This window comes from Ranitomeya imitator, chromosome 2, assembly GCF_032444005.1.
Source record: "Ranitomeya imitator isolate aRanImi1 chromosome 2, aRanImi1.pri, whole genome shotgun sequence".
NCBI lineage: Eukaryota > Metazoa > Chordata > Amphibia > Anura > Dendrobatidae > Ranitomeya > Ranitomeya imitator.
In genome coordinates, this window is record NC_091283.1 from 214,248,172 (window position 1) to 214,261,837 (window position 13,666).

General features: G+C 40.8%; 1 protein-coding gene across 2 annotated transcripts in view; it reads right to left on the reverse strand.

The window, feature by feature from the left end:
- BRINP1 (BMP/retinoic acid inducible neural specific 1) overlaps nucleotides 1–13,666 on the reverse strand; it is a 374,091-nt gene that overhangs the window by 88,191 nt on the left and 272,234 nt on the right. For both annotated transcript variants that reach the window (XR_011318054.1, XM_069748560.1), the window contains exons 4-5: nucleotides 9,031–9,200; nucleotides 5,639–5,744 (exon numbers count right to left, since the gene is read on the reverse strand). Coding sequence is in view for 1 of the 2 variants with exons in the window: in XM_069748560.1 (XP_069604661.1) it covers nucleotides 5,639–5,744; nucleotides 9,031–9,200 (276 nt within the window). In the remaining variant the exon portion in view is untranslated. The remainder of the gene's footprint in view (nucleotides 1–5,638; nucleotides 5,745–9,030; nucleotides 9,201–13,666) is intronic.

Below are 13,666 nucleotides of genomic sequence, written 5' to 3' on the forward strand. Positions count from 1 at the left end.
TATGCAGCTTCTCATTTTGGAGTAAGGTTTTCTACTGGCAGGAGGCCCATTAGCTGACATGGCCAGAGAATCACGTAACAAAGATTTGGACCTGTGATCCAGCAACACCTCCCTGTGTTCACATGATACATAACACAGTACCGTATTTTTTGGACTATAAGTTGCACTTTTTCCCCAAAAAAATTGTGAGGAAAATGGGGAGTGCATCTTATAGTTCGAATGCAGAGTTCCTTCCACAGGTGAGGTGATGCCGCGGCCCGGTATCCAAGGCGAGCAGCAGAGTCGGGTGAATCACGGCTTTCTCGGTGGTGGCGGCCATCTTCCTGAGGTCGCGCGTGCGCAGATTGAGTTCTCTGCTTCCTGGGGCTTCAGGAAAATGACCGCGGGAGGCCGGGTGTGCGAAGACTGAGGTCGCGGCGGCCATTTTCCTGAAGTCGAGTTCTGCAATTTTCACCCCAAATTTGGGGTGCTTCCTATGGTCTGGTGCGTCTTATAGTCTGAAAAATACGGTAATTGCAACCTATCTATACCCTACCCTTGTACTACACACTCTTGACTGTATACCTGTATATTTGCTTTTGTAAATATATACCTGTATCTTTCTAGTGCGCCGTTCGGCGAGTAGATATAAAATTAATCTTGGGCTGCTCTTTTATCTAGATTCACGAATCCCCACGTCTGCACACTCAGTTGGTTGATTTCTGACCCAATATAAGCCTGCTGTCAGACAGGGCTTATATCCAACGAGGAACTGGTGGCAGCATACCGTACTGTGTTAGTGAGGAGCCCTGACAGTGACGGCCAGGAGGTTTATCTATATATCCTCAGCCTGGACTGGTGATGTAATCCCCCTCACTGGGAGTGCTTCATAACTGTAAGGGAAGCCCTCGGTGCAGTTCCCTGACTGGCCTGGGGCAAGTGGTGGTGCCAGAGAGCCGATCCCTGCTGGGTCCTTCTCTCCCCTTCCCAGAGGTGAGTGAAGTAAACACACTCCTTCCCCTGTGCCATCTGTTACAGTATGTTTTTCTAAATATGGATATACTTTATAGTGTCTAGCTTTATTTTATTGTTTTGTTATACAAATATAAAGATATAATTTTTTTCTGATATTTATCTCTCATGAGATAAGTATTTATTCTAGTAATCCCATTATTTTTATAAGCTTTTTAGGAATGTTAGATATAAGTCACCTTTTCTAGTGACTGATGGGGGTCTAAACAGTCAGACTCCCACTATTGTTAAAGCTTTTAACTATCCTGTGGATAGGTGATAACATCTTATCAATGGAATACCACTTTAATGGGGGTCCCTGACTGTTAGAAATTGTGAATATATGAATTCCCTTTATTAATATTATTATTGGTAGTACTAGTATATATAGTTATATTTTTAAATAATAATCTTTATTTTTGTACTGTTGTGTAAAAAAAAAAAGTTTAGACACTTATGGAATAGTTTTCCTTGTCCTCATAGTAATGTGCACATTCTAAATTCAGACTGAAGGCAACAATGAAGGCAGCAGGAAATAAGGAGTAAATAAACAAGCATGAAACAAGCCAGAATATGTGTTAATCCTTAGATTACTTAAAGTGCCTCCATTTGACTCTGATGACTGCTTCGCTGCTCCTTTGCATTCTCTTAAGCACCTTCATCAAGTAGTCACCTGGAATTGCTTCCCAACAGTTTTCAAGGTGTTCTTAGAAGTTCTGAACATTTGTTGGCTGGTTTGCCTTCACTCTGCAGGCGAGCTCATCCTAAACCATCTTAAATGGGTTAACGTGATTGTGGAGATCTAACACACAACTCCGTCCCTCGGCTTCATACCAGCCACCAAGGGCAACATCTGCAAGGAGTTTATATGTTCTCCCCATGCTTGTGAGGGTTTCCTCCGGGTTCTCCCACATTCCAAAGACATACTGATAGGGAACATAGATTGTGAGCTCCAACGGGGACAGCATTAATAATGTGTGCAAACTCTAAAGCGCTGCAGAATATGATAGCGCTATATAAAAAATAAAGATTATTATTACATAGCATTTACATAGCATAGTAACATAGTAACATAGTAACATAGTTAGTAAGGCCGAAAAAAGACATTTGTCCATCCAGTTCAGCCTATATTCCATCATAATAAATCCCCAGATCTACGTCCTTCTACAGAACCTAATTGTATGATACAATATTGTTCTGCTCCAGGAAGACATCCAGGCCTCTCTTGAACCCCTCGACTGAGTTCGCCATCACCACCTCCTCAGGCAAGCAATTCCAGATTCTCACTGCCCTAACAGTAAAGAATCCTCTTCTATGTTGGTGGAAAAACCTTCTCTCCTCCAGACGCAAAGAATGCCCCCTTGTGCCCGTCACCTTCCTTGGTATAAACAGATCCTCAGCGAGATATTTGTATTGTCCCCTTATATACTTATACATGGTTATTAGATCGCCCCTCAGTCGTCTTTTTTCTAGACTAAATAATCCTAATTTCGCTAATCTATCTGGGTATTGTAGTTCTCCCATCCCCTTTATTAATTTTGTTGCCCTCCTTTGTACTCTCTCTAGTTCCATTATATCCTTCCTGAGCACCGGTGCCCAAAACTGGACACAGTACTCCATGTGCGGTCTAACTAGGGATTTGTACAGAGGCAGTATAATGCTCTCATCATGTGTATCCAGACCTCTTTTAATGCACCCCATGATCCTGTTTGCCTTGGCAGCTGCTGAAAACAGGATAGCCTGAAGACGTGTTTTGGGTCATTGTCTTGTTGCGACACAAGTGATGGTCAAAGTGACCATGACTGCATATAAGGACTGCATCAAGGATGTAACAATTTTCCAGATTGTCTGACCTTCATGTCTTGAAATAATAAAGGCTCTTCACTTCGTTTCAGTTAAATGAGTGGTTTGTGCCATATTCCAGCTTAGAAGAGTTGTGAAATAGGGCTCAATGCTATGTGGAACTGTGTGCCAATTTTTGTGAAAAACAGTAATCTTGTCCAACACTCAATTTCCAAATTTATAAAGCAAGAAAACAGCTTTATTGATCCATTAACATCCAGGACATCCTGTTAAAAATCCTATGCTTTTCGAATGTAGAAATATGTACGGTTCTTAGTCATGGCATAATTCTAGGTTGGAAATGTGTAGGGCTTTTGTTTTTAAACTTGTGTGTGGTTTTTGTATCTTTTTAATGGATCAATAAAGCTCTTTTTTACTTGAAAAATTTGGAGATTGAATGCTGGACAAGATTATCCTTTTTTCACATGTTCTATTATCCTTCCAACTGGGATTCAGTGTCCGGGCACATCTTAAGAGTTCAAAGCTGTTTTCATCCAGTAAGCTGAACATTTCTTTCTTGTGAATGGTTGTACAAGTGTGTGCCAACTCTCTCTTTGCAAAACGTACCTCAAGGTCGCAAACACTTTCTGAAAGCCAACTATTTCAGGAATTAACTCTTTACAAAACATTCCTGTTCGTTGGAAGCCATTCCAGGTGACTACTTGGTGAAGATACTTGGGAGAATGCAAAGGGGGTATAAAGCTGTCATCAGAGAAAGAGGGGAGAATTTTGAGGATTTTTCATGTGTTCCTTTGTGGTCTTAATGCCATTAGATTGATTCTACAATGTCCATATCCCACTAAGAACAAGGAAAACCAAACTTGTCCAAACTTTTGGCTTACACTGTACACTTTCAATACTTGCGACCAACAACTCAACAATGACATTCTTCTTCCAACTACTGATAAGTAAGTTGAAGCATCACAGATCCAGAAATACCATATATTATTCCTATAGTTTCATTAAGCCGTTTCTTCCAAGGTTACATTTAATAATAGATTTGAGATGTTTTCAATCCTGGTACAAGTTAAGAGCTCACATTTATTATGTAAAATCCTAGAGATGCAGATAGAATAATGCTTGTGTTAGCGTCCTCATTAGAATTACATCTGTAAGGGTAGCCATGAATGTTACACTTAAAGATGTTTGGATTGAATTATAAACACTTTACTTGCGTACAAAACATTATGTTAATTCCAATCGACATTATACAATCAACTATACACTGTTCAGATTGTATAACTTGGAAAATGTTTATCTAGATGACATTGAAATCTTGACGACACAGTCAATTAAAAAAAGAAACACTGTGGAATAGGATCTCTAAAACCGTATTTTAATTGTCGCCTCTATTGAATTATGGATTTGGACACTTTCAGGGAAAATTGTGTTATTTTGGATTTTCATTAAAAACATGCATTTTTGGCTAAAATCATTTTTTCAATGGGGTTTCTTTAAAAAGATTTCAACCATTTCGCTTCTGCAGCCTTTGTTTATCATAGTACATAACTGGCTGCAGAAAAAGTAATAATGAATTTCATGAGTGATCTTGTTGTGACCGACGGCAGGGACCGTGATCCTTTCCATTGTTCTTGTGCACTTTTTTTCTATGCCGATTTATGACCAAACTAAAGTTGTCATACAGCAACTTTTATAAAGTTTATAGGAACAAAAATAAGGCCTACAAAATGTCAGCAGAATTACCTTACTGATACATATGTTTGTATGCATAAAATCTAATTTTTTCTTCATTTTTTTTTTAATTTTTTGGGGTTCAGATACCTAATTTTCTATTTTCTATTTGTTATGAATCAAGAGCGTCTGACTCCAGCAAATTTGCTCATCAAAACCGGTGTAAACAACACCAATCTTGATGTATCAGGCACATAGCTTCAAAGGCCGGCTGGCTACAATAGGGGGTGACAAGACTAGTCTGGTGCAGCCCACGGCTCTTTCCCGCACCACTCCAGTTAATGGTGGGTTAGTCACTATGTACACATAAGGGAGAGATCTGTCATCAACCAAGTGGGGAGGGCATAAATTGTCAGGAGGTTGCACAGGACTAGGTAGGTCTCTCCCTATAATCCATTACCAGTTATTCAGGTTTGTCAAACTATGTTTTCTCAGAAAAGCTACAGCATTTTAGAGAAATACATATCCGGCAACTATCATGCAGTCAGGTTCTATTCTTACTGCCCATGGTTCAGGCAGCATGAATCTATCGACATTCTGTGCTCAGAGACCCAACTTACACAAAAAAGACAACCACACCTACACTACTGAAAATATGTTTAAAGCATAACTAAACTTTTTGAGATATTTATTGATCAGTTTTAGTTTTCTCTCAAACTCAGTGCTGAAAGGGCTGTTTCACCTGCCTTGTTCATGCACTTAGAGAAGCTGTTTTGATCTACAGATCTAGTAAATACCAGTACTACTGTGTGAGTGACTTCTCTGCTCCTCATGCTCAGACAGGGAAAGTGTTTGTGAAAATGTTGTCTGAGCATGGAGGAGGGGAACAGAGGACTATAGATATTTCCCAGACCCGAAGTTCAAAACAGCTGCTCTAAGTACATGAACAAGGCAGGTGAAACAGCCCTCTCAGCATAATGTTTGAGATAAAAGGATGCAAAAAGAGTAATGTGTACACTGCAAAGATTCATGACTAAGTAAAGAATGATCATTACTAAATTGAAAGAAAAAATAGTCTTTAAAATTATTGAAAATGTAGATTATCTCCAAAATAATGAACAGTACAATAGATAATATAATATATGCATTCTGAAGCACACAGCTGTATACTCACCCTGAAGATGGAGTTTGCTTTCTGTGCTTTGTAACAACACAGAACTGACTGAATCGAGATTGTCATAGCTGCTACATCCGAGTGGTCCTGTACGAGTCTCAGTGACCTACAAAGATTCAAAATGGTTGGAAAAATATAGGATTAGAGACGAGAGAACTTTCTTTTTACATTTTTAAGTATTAGGCAATTAGTAGGGATGGGTGAACCCAAACTGGAAAGTTCGGGGTTCGTACCTTGCGTCCGGTAATAAACCCAAAAACACTGTCTTTTTTTTACTGTATGTCCGGCTTCCTGTGTGGGTTTGCCAGTCTAATAAAGCATGTTGAAAGGCTGCAGTACAGCCAATCAACAAGATTTTAGACTGTAGGTTCTTTCGGAGCCGTCACAGCCAAGTATTGGCATGGTTGTGATTGGCCGGCACAGCATATGACTCGGCCTGTATAATGGCCTGTATAAGGGCCAGATCACAAGTGTCACTGCCATTATGCTCTTATAAGTGTGGGAATACGATGTAGTTGGATAGAGGGACAGATAGTGACTGTGCACTCTTCAAAAAAAATGCTGTGTGTACTCTGCAACCCATATCTGTGCTAGTACTGTGTTAAACGCCTGGTGTGTATTCTGCAACCCATATTTGTGGGATTACTGTCCTTTAACCTGCTGTGTGTTCTTTGCACCCCCCACCTGTGGGAGCACTGTCCTTTAAGCCGCTGTGTGTACTTTGCACCTCACTGCCTGTGGGAGTACTGTCCTTTAAGCAGCTGTGTGTAAAATGCACCTCCTGCCTAAGAGAACACTGTCCTTTAAGCCACTGTGTCTTCTGTGCACCCATATCTGTGGGAGTACTGCACTTTAAGCCACTATGTGTGCTCTGCACCCCATCTTTAAGAGTACTGTTATTTAAACTGCTGTGTGTACTCTGCACCCCATGCCTGTGGGAGTATTGTCCTTTAAGCTACTGTATATACTGTTTAACTCATATTTGTGGAATTACTGTGCCAAAAACCTCTGTGTGTATTATTTAACCCATATCTATGGCAGTAATGTGCCTTTAAGCTGCTGTGTGTACTCTGCAATGCTGCCTGTGGGGGTACTGTGGGCCAGTGTCTGGGTGTGAAATTTATCAGCTTCTGTGGGGGAAATGTGGAAACATGCTCTGTGGGTGAAATTGTTAACTGAACTGCCGGTAGCAAGCCTCACTGTAGAACGCTAGCTCGATCCAAGATCATACTACAAACTTTTCACTGGTGGCATTTGGAAAGTATATCTGACACAGATATTTTGGAGCTGTTGTGGTACTGTGCCTAATGCTCTGTGGGTGAAATTGGTTATTAGCTTCTATGGGGGTACTGTGCCCAAAAGCTTCTGTGTACTCTGCAGCCATGTCTGTACGAGTAATGTGCCTAAAAAATAATTTTACTCAATTTTTGTGGCCGTGCCTAGAGCTCATAAAAATGTTTAACTACTCTTTCCAATTATAGAACCTCGAAATTGTCATGGATGGCTATTCCGTCTTCCAATATCAGCGAATGACTCAGTTGGGAAGTGGATAATTTGCTTGACTGCTGACTTCCTTGGATGTGGTACACGTTTATCAGGCTGCCTCACCAGAATACAACCCTGATTCTCCGTTACACATCAAACAGTATGACCAAGACAAATAGTATTGCCAGGAGCATACAAAAATAACCACTTGTAAACAATGTGTTCATTTAAAATTATATTACTTTATTAAATATCCTTAAAACACATTGGCTATATTAAATATATTAACAAGATGCCTCTTGTTTAACCAAAGAAATACATACAAATTGTGCTGGACTTTATCCTACTTGCTTATCCATAGGCACCTCAACTATAATGGGGGGTTTTATGTCTTCTGTTTCTGTAATTGTGGGTCAATACAATTATTATATTTTATTATTTTGGTGTAGTGTGCATGCCTTACAGTAGTGCTTTTCTTCTTTTTGGCTTCATTATTTGTTTTTACTACTGGCTCTTGCACTTCCCTTGATGATCTTTGTATAGTAGTGCACCTGGTTCCATTATCCTAAATGTGCACTGAGAACATTGTGTAACTTGACCTCCTCCATAATGATGGCGTTTTAGACACATTCTCTGCCCTGTAAAACAGGGAGGCAACTCTGAAAAAAAGTGTGGGCTTTTTATTAAAAGGGGCCTGGCCAAACATGCAAGATAGTCCACCAAAAGATGTAAACCAACCAATAGATGGTGTCATCTTAGACCAGATGATCTAAAAGTACGATTTATCAAACAGCAAAGAATTCACTGCGACACATCCGATGCATTTAAAGACTTTCCCATCTAAGTTTGCACTGTGTAAGAATTAGACAGAGGAGATAAATGTACCCCACGCTCTGGAACCGGTCCTTTAAAAATGACAGTGGCAATGTCAGTAAGTCACTATTTAATGTAAGTTACACATTATTTATAGAATATTATTAGAATTATGTCTGATTTATAAAGAAAAACTAATAAAAAAAGACAAATCTGAACAAACCAAATAAATGGTGAAAAGTCAGGAGGACACCAACAATAGAGCAAGGAAAATGCATCAATACAAACTAACAGACTGAGGGCAACACTGGTCATTAGAAGAGATAGCTTACCCTACATATTTCAGATACCCAGCTATAGCTGAAGAAGATGACGACTTCCATAATTTTGGTATATTATAATGAGAAAACCATTGATTATATTCTCACTCCTGTTCTGTCTGACAGATTAATGACAATCTGTAAAAGAAGGATTTCACCCCCAAAACTATTTATATGCGCATTTAGTTCTTTCAAAGACGAGTCCGGCAATACCTTTACATGGCCGGTCCCTTCCTCCGTTACTGAGAAATCAGTTCTCAAATTTATATGCAAATGAGGCTAAAGGGCTATGGTAGATCTGACGCCTCTGTCACTCCAGCTCTACTCCCCACCCAAAGCCACCTCCTTCTCCTTCACTGACAGCCTTTATGCTGTGTGACTTCAGGAAATGGAGCCTTCAGTCAAGTAGGAGGAGAAGGTGCTTGGCCGGGAACAGAGCTGGAGTGACAGATGCTTCAACTCTACAAATAGTTCTTCAGCTCCATTTTTATCAAAAGTGTAGCAAGCAGCTCAGTAAATGTTATATTTCTGGAATCAGGGATTCTTTTCCTACAATCATGATGCTCTCATATAGAACAGCAAAAGCCTGGTGACAGATCTCCTGTAAGTAAATGTCTCCCTATCCTTATAATTTAAGTCCATTTTTCTCCTGCCGAGCTTCTGATTTCTCACCCAAATGGAGGACCTTCATTGTTATGATTGGTGGAGGGCCCCTGATTATGTTTGGGTTATAATATTTGATTGCGGGACATCAGCACCTGAAGCTGTCAGTACCTTAATGGCTCCTGTTGATATTTGGATCTCATGAAGTTTCCTCATAGTTCCATCCCTGTCTACGAAGTAAGATGACGCCAAATGATGTAAAGACTCCACGCTCTGGTTTCCATTTCCCGCATGTCGGTCCAAGCGGCTTTTGTCCATGTACATCGTCAGCGCCTCCTCGCCTGTCGGATCAGAGAAAATCAGTGATGTTTTATTTTTATGCAAAAAGGCTTGGTTTCGTCCCTTATACACGGCGGCACAGTTGTCAATTAATGCACAGGACGCAATTAAAACGTACGGCATCATTTTACTCTATTTCATGCATTTAATTCAATGTTCTCCTCTAAGAGGCCCTTAAATCATTTTGATACCAACATCTTTGCCTAGCTAACCACAAAATTGATTATTCAATTACTGGAAATTAGAGTCATCCTGAATGGGTGCAGGGACATTACTTTCTAGACATCAATTATATATATATTTTTTAAAAATGGTTAATAAAAAAACTGCTACAAATTGTCCATTGTAGGATAATTTGAGCTACTTTATTATATATTTTGCTATATTATTTATCTTTATTACATCAGATTCCTCTATTATTTTTAGCCTTCTTTACCCTTTGTATATATTCTGACTTTATTGTGGGTGGGACTGGTGGCCTTTATGCAAATACATAAAGGGGTATTCCCATCTCCAAGATCCCATCACAATGTGTAGTAGGTGTAATAATAATAACACACGCCACCAATTAGAAAAGTAGTATAGTTCTTCTGATTAGCTAAGCCACATACCCAATGTGCAGGGCACTGCAGTAGCTTAGGTATCAATGTGTTAGACCACTCATATACTGACAATTGGATAGTAAGGTATTAGTGGTTGTAACCGTTGATACCTAAGCTACTGTAATACCCTGCACATGGGGCAAGAAACAGCTAATCAGAAGAACTATACTACATTTTTAATTGGATGTATTCCAATTTCTATTACACCTACTACATATTGGGATAGGATCTTGGAGGCGGGAATACCCCTTTAAGTAATCCAGTGTGTTATAGCTGGATACATGCCTATATCTTAACAAGTAGGACTATGATCCTCAAAACACGTAATACATTTGACACCATACCAAGAAAGGATTTTTAAGTAAACCTCTCCTTCAACAGATGGTCATCTGCACCACCATCAAAGTCTCCTGCTTGGGGTAACAATAAATAACCCTTATTCCTTTGGTTTCCTTCCCTAATTGAGGACCCTTGTGCCTGGCAGTGATTACCTCCAGCTATACATTATCTTAGACGACCATCATTGTAGTTGTGTCCACTTTTGAACAACCCTTAACAGTGAACCTTTTCTCTGCGTCTTCTGTTTCAATATCATGACCTACAAACAATAAGAACGCCTTTTTCGGGATTTCATGCCATTGAATGTTTTAGGATGGCACATGTGCACCTTTAGTGGCATTTATATGCATATGAATTATGGGAATACTGTCATGCTGTTTCATATGCGAAAGTAACGTGTCTATTGTAAGCTAATGTAGTATGGTGATGTATAGGATATAAAGTGCTAGAGCATAATGTCTGTATAGCCTAAGGATGGACTTACGACAACAGGCTAGCATGCAGACAGGAAGTGGTTAAGGTTAGGATTAGCCAAGTGGGTGGGCACTAGTGTTGATAAGAAGGGGGCACTTCCTGCTTAGGGGGAGTTCAGTGTCAGCCAGTGAAGTGTGGAGGAGAGTACAGGTTCAGGTACGGTGGGCTGCTAGGGGCGACATGGGCCAACTATTCAGGGCAGTAAGTGGCCAAATGGAGATTCCTGAAGGACTCTCTGTTCTCTTCCCAGATTTCAGCTCCATGAAAGAGGAAGAGAAAAAATATATCCTGCTGGGGGAAGAAGAGAGCGCGGTGGAGATAGCAGCGCAGTTTGTGAGCGGGTGCCATAGGCTGCGAGAAAGGCAGCCATGATATGCCACGGACTTCCTTAGCCCCCACCCTGTACCCCATCCGTCGTCCCCACAGTCCCCACCCATTATCCCTACATTCCCTACTCCCTATTCCCTACTGTACACATCCTTTGGCAAAACTAATGTTTATTTGGTCCTGCCAATAAAGCTCCTGAATTGACATTCCAAGAGAGTGTGGAGCCTAGGACTTGGGCCAGGTACCATGGGGCAGGCCTGGTCTTCTGACATCACGAGGTCCGTGAACATGGAGTTACGTGGGACCTGGGTACACTGCTGAAGTGGACAACGAATCCCTGAGGCTGATGGAAGCAGTGGGCTTGGGGGTAGTCCAAAATGAATGGGTGACAGAACAGAAGATGAGTTGTGGCTCAGGAGGAAGGAAGTGCGTATTGCTGTGCCCTATCCCACCCATAACCACCTGATGAACATGGACTGTTTAGTAAAAGTTTCGCTGTTACAAAGAACTTGGTGTCCCATGCATTGTGAGTGGCGGCTCCTGAGGACGGAAGTCTGGAGGCGGTGGACACCTGCGGCCTACAAATGAGTGTGATGGATTTCACACCCTACAACGCACTGGGAGAGGGACACCCCTTGTCTGTAAAGTGCCAGAGCGCAACCGGACAGCAGCTTGGTCGCAACTACCGCTCTCTGCCACCATATGTCCCTTAAAAAGTGCAATAACAAGTGATTAAAGCATCATATGCACTTCTAAATGGTGCCACTAAAAACTACAGGAAACAAGTCGTTTTGCTGCTCTAATTATAGAAAAGAGAGAAAAATGAACGTGCAATGAAAAAAATTGGTCCTGGCAGGAAGAGGTTATGTAATGTTCATATTTAGCAGGTCTGTCAGTGATATGGCTGATATGGCTGACTGTGACGAGGAGAATGAACCCAACTGCACATTGAATTGGCCTAACTGGTTCAGTAGCTATGGGGGAAACTACTTTCTCACGTAGGACCAGGTTGGGCTGAGCAGCAATTTTCTCAATAAATGAAGTCATCATTTAGGAATCAGTATTTTTTGTTTGACTTTAGTGTGGGGACTCACAAAACAATGAGGACCCTTGACATCGGTTGCGAGCTTGCCTATTTTAGCCAAAATAATGAACAATACCTCATGGTATTATATATATTTTAATGCAAATGTGTTAATTTCTATGCAGAGTGCAGCCAGGCCCTTCAATGTTGGCCTTGTAAAGTAGGGTGTCTGTCCTGGTGGCGTGCACTTATATAGTGCTGGGCAGCTCGCCTAATCTAATTGTATGGGTGTCACTAATAGGCACTGTGCATCATATCTGTGTGACTGGCGCCCAACACAAGCTTTATCCATGTGCAATTCTAATACTAGGGGATCACTCACTCCATGAATTGGTTGGTGTGTGAGTGGTTGTTTCATCAGTATTTTGCACCTTGTTGCCTCTGCTTTTATCAATGGGGTCTGTTACCCCCCGAAAGCGCATTACTTTTCTGACCTGTGTTAATAAATATGGTTGTCTTATTTCTGCTGTGCTTTGAATTTTTTGAGTTGCAGGCCGCTCCTGCCAGCGACTCGGCAGCTTCTGCAGGCATCATGTTGACAGTGCAGCAGCTTCTCTTCCACTCTGCTCTGATAACAGGGTGTGGCTATCGATGTCATGCTGATTGACATCTGGCTCCCTGCTGCCTAACTGCGGGGAGCTGGCTGTCAATCAGCATCATATTGGCAGCCACACTCTGTTGACTGCACAACTCGGAAGAAGAAGTACTCTGTTGATGTGGAGCAGCTGAATCGTTGGCAGGAGCGGTCAGTGAATATTCGGTACAACAGGCAGGTTGTTGCAACTACCTGCCTGTTAGTTTTTAGGCCTGTAGTAAAAAAATTAAAAAAAAATAATTAGCCCTGGAGAACTACTATAAATGTAGTTTGATGATTCGAAACATTTAAGTGTTGCAAACATTAAAAGAAATTAGGAAGGGGGCATATTTCTTCTCAACACTGTAATATAAACTAAATTAGGAATCTACTCAGGTCAACCCGAAGCAACCAACCGTTCCTTTTCTTCTGTTGTTTGAATTCGTTACTGCTTTTACTAACCTCCTTTTCTATCTTGTAGTCTATTCTTATCTCTAAAACCAGCCCCCACCTCCTCCAGCTCTCTGTGGATATCCTAAACTTGACGGTAGAAAATAAATGTCAGCAGTTTTTTGGGTTCCAGCATAAAGCTTCTGCTCTATTAGCTTAACATGCATTTGACTTTTTGATGCAAAGCATTTTTTTTGGTATTGTAACCGATGTTTTATTTATGACATTTGTATAATATGCGTCCGAAATCAAAATGACAATTTGAGCACAGTGTAAGTTACGTCATTACAAAGTATCACAGGGCATGGCGAGAAACTTATTAAGCATTGTACATCTTAAAATAAATTCTACATGGGGGAGCAGGAAAATATTATTCCAGTTGATGTTCAAGACTGATAAACACTTCATTGATGATGATTATGCCAAGGCGATGAAAAGTATTAGAGCCAAGGTTAACTTACGTTTTCTTTAGGAAGACATTGCGTTCTGTACATTGTCAGCTACCCAGAAAATGAACGCTCCGAAGCAGTGACTGAATGGGCACTTGACATTGAGAGAGGATGAACATCAACTCCTACACTCCTATACTAGTTATAGTTTATGTCATATCGCATCAAG